The 7630-nt window shown below is 35.3% G+C and overlaps 1 protein-coding gene across 1 annotated transcript; it reads right to left on the bottom strand.

Annotated features, from left to right (window-relative positions):
- Window positions 1-1198: 1198 nt before the first annotated feature.
- Window positions 1199-1555, bottom strand: LOC116127153. Its single transcript, XM_031412812.1, has one exon. The coding sequence runs from the start codon at window positions 1553-1555 to the stop codon at window positions 1199-1201; it is 357 nt and encodes a 118-aa protein (XP_031268672.1).
- Window positions 1556-7630: the final 6075 nt, after the last annotated feature.

Below are 7630 nucleotides of genomic sequence, written 5' to 3'. Positions count from 1 at the left end.
TCTCGAATAATCATGGATAAAAGTTATGAAGTACTGAAAACCTTCCCTTGCCATTATACTAAATGGCCCACATACATCAAAGTGGCTTAATTCTAACAAATCTTAGGCTCTTTCACATTTCAAACAAAGGGTGATTTGCTCATTTTGCCTAGAAGACAAGATTCACAAGTTAGGTAGGGTTGTGAGCCCAATGATGCTATTAAGCCATCATTTCCCAATTCTGTAATTCTTTTGTCCCTTATATGACCTAATCTTAGGTGCCAAAGATGCTATGAACTACTGTTATCTCTTGGTCTTTTATGGGTTATGGTATTTATTTCGTTGTTATTATTATCACACATTTGCAGAACATATAAGCCATTTGTATATAAAGCAGTGCCAACAATTTTATTTCTGAAATAAATTGTGCAACTGTTTTTAACAAAATGAAATTGATAATTACATTGAGCTAATACAGGAATTGAAACAATGTTTCTTATTACACCAGACAAATACAAAATGTTATTCAAAGCTAAGCTATGTCTCATAGGAAGTTGTAGATCATGTGTTCCAACGGCTTCCGCAGCAACAGTTGCCCCATTTCCAACTCTTAGGATCACTTCATCTTCTTTACGTAACCTTTTACTCCTTAGAATCTACAAAGAAGTACATATGTCAGATGTAGCAACAGAATCTATTATCCATGTGTGAAAATCTGAACTAACACTTAATTCAGTTTCAATAGCAAGGGAATCATACCTTTGGAAGATTTTAGGCTTGCCAAGTATTCAGTGCAATTCCTTTTCCAATGTTCAACTTTTTCCACAGTGGAAGCATTGGCCTTTTGCATTTTTCTCTTTGGGCTTGGGCTTGGATACACCTCTTTTGGGCTTTGTCTTGGAGACGAGCTTTTCACCTTTCTTTTTCTTGTTTCTGTTTTGAACATGACTAGAAATAACAAGAACAGTCTTCCTGTCCCCTTTCATCATCTTTTCAAATGATTTCAACGAGCCATAAAGCTTTGAAAGTGTTACTATAGACGTCACCAATTTGTTCATGTTGAAATTGGTGATATAAGACTTGAAGCTTCGTGAGAGGGACTGAAGGATGAGATTAACTTGGAGCCTATATTCCAAGTAAAGATCAAATCCTTCCACTTGTTCAATTAACTTGATCATCTTAAGTACATGATCAGAAAGAGAATTTTCCTCAGCCATTCTCATTCTGAAGAGTTGCTAGTTACTTTATAACTAACAGTTAAGCTGCTCTCATCATACAACTCTTGTAGATGATTCATTATGTCTGATGAAGAATTCATCTTCTCATATTGTTCCAATAGTTGTGAGCTCGAAGAAGCTTTTATATAGCTTCTTACTTTGAGCTCATCATCTTCCCATTTCTTATGGGTTTGTCTCTCTTCAGCAGTAGCTTCGTCAGCCAAAGGCTTTGGTGGTTCATTATCCAACACATAGCCAATGCGTTCGGAATTGAGAACCACCCTCAATTTTCGACGCCAATCAAGAAAATTTGGGCCAGTGCATTTATCCTTGTCTAAGATGGTTGCCAATGGATTCATTTTGTGTTTAGATATCGTTTAATCAACAAAAGACAAAATTTGTTTTAGTGTTTTAATATACAAACGTTTTATATTGATTTAATTAATCAATTACACTCCCACTAATTTTATCCAAATTTCAACTCTCAATATGGAAAAAGGGAAACGTACATTGGCCAAGTTTCTAGTAGGTGATCGATTTCTTGTTGAGCATAACATACCTCACCTAACAGTTATTAAGATGCTATGTTTAACAGGTAGAAAAATTTCATCATATGTCATATAAGATTCAATCATTTTCTTGCCTCTAGCTTACTAACACCTCACCTAACAATTATTAGTGTTTTTGGCTAGTTAAGTCAAACCTAACACTCTTCTCAAATAGCTCAACCAGCTAGGTCCCTTACTTAACAGTTATTGGGACACTAGCCTACAAGGCTATTATATTGAACAGATCTAGTAACCTATGATGCACGAAGGGTCCCTCACCTAACAGTTATTGGGATCACCAATGGTGCATCAGGAGGATTACTAGACCGTGTCAGAAGGCCTAGACTTAATATACTTTTAGGGAGATTTTTAATAAACATTTTATTATATAGGATTCTCTCTCTCTCTCTCTCTCTCTTCTCTCTCTCTCTCTCTATATATATATATATTTATTTATTTATTTATTTATATATCATGTGGCTCTAGTGGGATCCTAATATTTTATTAACTTTTAATAAAAAAAAATGTTCTTGGGTTTAAGATAATTTCTCATGATTGATGAGAAAAGAAAATTCCCTGGAGAAATTGGAGGGCTGAGATGACCTCTTAAGTCCCAGTCTCCTTAGGCTCTTATCGCCTTGGTGACATAATTCTCTTTAATCACTTTCTCATTCAAAATTATATTAGGCTTTCATGGATAGTTCAATCCTAAACTAATCTTGAAACTTTTAAAAGATTTAGTTTATCCATTAAATTTTGAATTTAGTAATCTTTATACATTTATTATTTATTTAATCATATTAGATAAATTTTTAATGGATTAAGATTGTTCAAAATTTAATCTTATTTAAATTTGAACCTTTTAAAATTAAAACTTTGATTGAACCTTATCTTTATCTAATCTTATTAGATAACTTTTATCCCTTTAAAAATATTATTGTTTAATCACAATCACTTATCAAATACAAGATAATAATCTAATTCAAAACTTAAAAATTGAATTTGATAATGAATGATTTTTCAATCCTATCTAATCTCCATTAATTAGGGATTTTATTCTATCATAAATAATAAAAATAAATAGAATCCTAATTTCATACAAAATTTAATCTTCATGAAATCAATTCTATTTAATTTTAGCCATTTAGAATTAAAATCAAAATCAAAATCTGATCATTGGAAAATACCTTTTTGAACCCGTTGTAATTTTCATAAAATCTACGGCTTCGTTTGTTTCAATTCTCAGATTACTACTTTTAGTATTCCCAAAAAAGTTAAACAGTAAAATACCCAAAAACTTTGGGCTCCGTTTGGTTCAAAATTTGGGGGTTTTGGGAAAAGTTTTTTGAAAAAAGTTAAAAAAAAAGTTGAATTGGGCGGGTATTACGATGTAGGATTTATAAATTAATAAAATACCCCATATATTTATTTTTTTACAAAATACCCCCTATAATAAAACATTAAAAGTTAACAAAAATACCCCTAACCCACCCTCAAACACCCCCAGTCGGCCACCTCCGGTGGTGGTGGCCGGAGTCGCCTTATAGGCGCATGACCGGCTGGATCTTGCCGGTCATACACCGATATGGCCTTTTTCGGCCAGATCTACCGTGGATCTGGCCGGCAAAGGCCAGATCTACGACCAGATCTGGCCGTCAACCGCCAGATCTTGCCGTATTTACTCTCAACGACGGCCAACAAACGGTCGTCGTTGATGGTCAACGACGACCGTTTGTTGGCCGTCGTGACCGACTGTTATGGCCAAAGATCTGGCCGTTGACGGCCAACAAACGGTCGTCATTGATCTCAACGACGGCCAACAAACGGTCGTCGTTGATGGTCAACGACGACCGTTTGTTGGCCGTCGTGACCGACTGTTACGGCCAAAGATCTGGCCGTTGACGGCATCAACGACGACCTTTTGTTGGCCGCCGTGACCGACTGTTACGGCCAAAGATCTGGCCGTCAACGGCCAGATCTCTGTTCTTTTCCGGCCAGATCCATCGTGGATCTGGCCGGAAAAGGCTAGATCGGTGCACTACCGGCCAGATTCAGCCGGTAGTGCGCCATCCTACAAGATTCCGGCCATTTTCTGGCGGTGGTGGCCGGAATCTGGTAAATGTGGATTGTTGGGGTGTTTTTGTAATTTTAAAAAAAATATTTAGGGGTATTTAATTAAATTAAAAAATTTAGACGGTTTAAAAAAATAAAAAAAAATTGAATAATATTGAAAATAGTATTCCCAAAAATGAGAGTTTTTGGGTATTTTACTGTTTAACTTTTTTGGGAATAATAAGAGTAGTATTCCCAATCTTGAACCAAACGAAGCCTTGATTTTTGGGAATACTACTCTCAATATTATTCAACTTTTTTTAAACCCCTTAAATTTGATAATTTAATTAAATACCCCTAAATATTTTTTTAAAAATTACAAAAACACCCCAGTAATTCATATTTACCAGATTCCGGCTACCACTGCTGGAAAATGGCCGGAATTTGTTAGGATGGCGCACTACCGGCTGAATCTGGCCAGTAGTGCGTCGATCTAGCCTTTTTCGGTCAGATCCACGGTGGATCTGACCGGAAAAGGCCAGATCTAAGGCCAAAGATCTGGCCGTTGACGGCCAGATCTTTGGCCGTAACAGTTTATAACGACGGCCAACAAACGTCGTCGTTGACCATCAACGACGATCGTTTGTTGGTCGTCGTTGACGAGCAAATACGGCCAGATCTGGCCGTAGATCTGGCCTTTGTCGGCCAGATCCACCGTGGATCTGGCCGGCAAAGGCCATATCGGTGCATGACCGGCAAGATCCAGCCGGTCATGCACCAATACGGTGAACCCGGCCACCCTCCGGCGGTGGTGGCCGGCTGTTCGTATTTGACATTGGGTTGGGGGTGTTTTTGTTAACTTTTAAGATTTTATTATGGGGGTGTTTTGTAAATAAACAAATATAGGGGGTATTTTATTAATTTATAAATTCTACATCGTAATACCCGCCCAATTCAACTTTTTTTTAACTTTTTTCAGAAAACTTTTCCCAAAAACACCCAATTGTGAACCAAACGAAGCCTACACTTTAAAATTTCAAGTTCTGGAAATTTGCAAAACCCCAAAACTTTCAATTTTGTCAAACAGCCCCCTGGATGAATTAATAAGACAAATTTCCAGGGCCTGCATGTTTTGGCCAAAAAAAAACCTTCTTGACATCAGATTGAGCTAAAATTTTGTAGAATCATTCATCAACATTTAGGAAAAAATTCATCCAAAAATAATAACATTAGGGGCATCAATTAACCAAAACATAGAACATCGATACATAGGATCCCAAAATGTCATTAAACCTTTATTAGCATTAAAACATTATAACCAATGGCTCTGATACCACTGTTGGGGTAAGGAACATTTAGCGGAAGTGTCCGGTTGCCAGATTTTAAAACTTCCTCCCCAAATGTGCCATGATGATCAAGCTAATAACGATTTAATGCAAATAACGCATGCATGTATAAATGTATCAAAAACATAAAATACAAAACAAGAGTAAGAAAAGGTTAACGACTCCTTCGCTTCTTTCTCCTTGTCTCACTAAGTACCCCAAGTGTGATACCTCTAGATCGATACACATAGGATCTCTCGCCGATGGGAATTAACCCACTATAATGGAATCAAGAATAGCTTCTTCCTTGGGATGGCAGAGAATATCGGTGGCTAGGGTTTTCTTATAATTTTACTCTTCTTATGAGATAATGAACCCTAAGACTCCTTTAAATAACCACCAAAATTGGATTAGTAGGCAATCCCTGGAATATCTTATTCCAATTTAAGTTATTCTCTGATGGATTAACCAATAACTAAACCTAAGCCCATTTGAGTTCTAGCCTAATTGAGGTCCAAGTTTAATTATTAAATCCATTCTTATTGGGACTTAATTTTTAACTAATTAATTAATTTAATTAATTTATCCAATTACAAAAATACCCTTTTAACGAATTCTACTAATTAGTCAATTAGGACTTATGGAAACTTTAATATCTTAATTAACTCTTTAATGAGAAAACCCCTGATTTCCATCAAGCTTAGAAATCCCTGATTAACTCTTGATATCCATCTTTCTTACAGACCATGAGTGACACCTAGTAATATATCATGGCCCTCAATCAATGAATGAAGTGGGATCATATGAACCTGTAAAATTGAGCGTTTCAGTCATGTCACCTCATTCCCTCCGATGTCATGTTTCGATCAAGTGCAGACCATGGTATAGTCAAATCCCTAACTTGATCACATAATTCAGATCATCTTAAAATGTAGAATTGTGTTTCTATGAAACTAATCATAAAACACAAATGCTTTGGCCAAAGACTTCCTCCACATTCGTTGATCCCTTGGAACACTCAATCTCGTAATATCCGAGCCATCAAATTCCTTATTGAATATGCATATGACTCTGTACACGATTAACTTATGACCAACAAGCACTACACACTAGATATAAACAATCTAGTGATAACATAATGAAGAACCACAAGCTCCCATGCACAAAACATGATCGCATCTCAAGTCTAGGGATAAAGTGACACTAGTACACATAACGATGATCATTGACTGAAGATATTATACCCATGTGATCAATCGTCCAACGGTCACGTTCGATGCTTCATTTTCTAATAAATCAGCCCTTATGATATGAGTCTCATCACCCAATGGCGGCACACAGTAATGCTGATCTTGCGATGATATTGCCCCCGATTATTATCACATCTGATCAAGAACATACTTAAGAGCGAGTCACATGAAAGAATCATGATACTCATGTTCTCAAACTCTTAGAAAATAAAATTCTTTCCTGAACAAGCTCAAGGACATACGCAACTTAAGTAAATGTAGATGACTCAAAGTAGCATAGAATAATCGTCATTTTATTAATGATAAGACATTACAAAATTTATATATAAATGTTTCCATAAACCTTATATCTATCATTGGTTTTAGGGCACATACACTAACATTATCTGTATATTTAGCACTTTTTTTTTTTGGGGGGGGGGGGGGGGTGGGGGGGGGGGGGGAAAGCAATTGATAAATGGTTTAAAATATTTTGCATATTGTTGATTTGAAATTGTATTGATTTGTGCTACTATGTTGCATGGAATATATGTTTTCTCGTATCTATTTTGTTTCGTTCAAATTTTTACTACTATTATTATTATTTGTTTTTATTTTTCTCTTTATTACAAGTCTACCATGTCCGATGTTTTGTTGTTGTTCACTTTCAGGATATTGTATGTACATTCTTGATTTGAATCTTCATGTCTATTCTTTGGTTCAGTTTGTTAATGATGTCACTAAAAAACATACTAGTTTGATTGTGCAATGTGATGATTTCTATCTTTTTGAGTTAGAATTTCCTAGGACTGGGGAGAAAATTAATAATACAGTAAAACCTCTCTATAGTGATACTCTATATAGAAATAAATTCTACATAGTCATAAAAAATTCTAGTCCCAATTTGGGATAGCTATAAATAAGAATAAACTTCACATTGTAATAAGTTATAATTTTTCTAATTCCCGTCTTAAGGAAAGTTGCCTCCACATAGTAATAATTATCTATATATTACCAAAAAATATATGTTATGTTACATTAAATGTTTAAAATGAAATAAAATATTTATCTAAAGTTGTTTGGGACAATGATTTATATTTTATAGTTGTTACCACATCTTTTACCTTGCTAGTATGTAATAACTTGCTAGCATGAACATCTTCTTGTTGAAGCCAAAATATTTTTAGCTTCTCAAGCATGTTTAGAGCTTATGGCACGAAACTTTTTGTATTTCCGTACTATCATCCTTAGGATTATTTCCTTTATCTTCTTGTCTAATT

Source organism: Pistacia vera, unplaced genomic scaffold (genome assembly GCF_008641045.1).
Source record: "Pistacia vera cultivar Batoury unplaced genomic scaffold, PisVer_v2 Contig189, whole genome shotgun sequence".
NCBI lineage: Eukaryota > Viridiplantae > Streptophyta > Magnoliopsida > Sapindales > Anacardiaceae > Pistacia > Pistacia vera.
The sequence above is the reverse complement of the archived record's forward strand: the minus strand, read 5'-3'. Positions and strand labels throughout refer to the sequence as shown.

Excerpts from the sequence above, each read along its gene's own strand:
- LOC116127153 (XM_031412812.1), bottom strand. The coding sequence starts at position 1,555 with ATGAATCCATTGGCAACCATCTTAGACAAGGATAAATGCACTGGCCCA.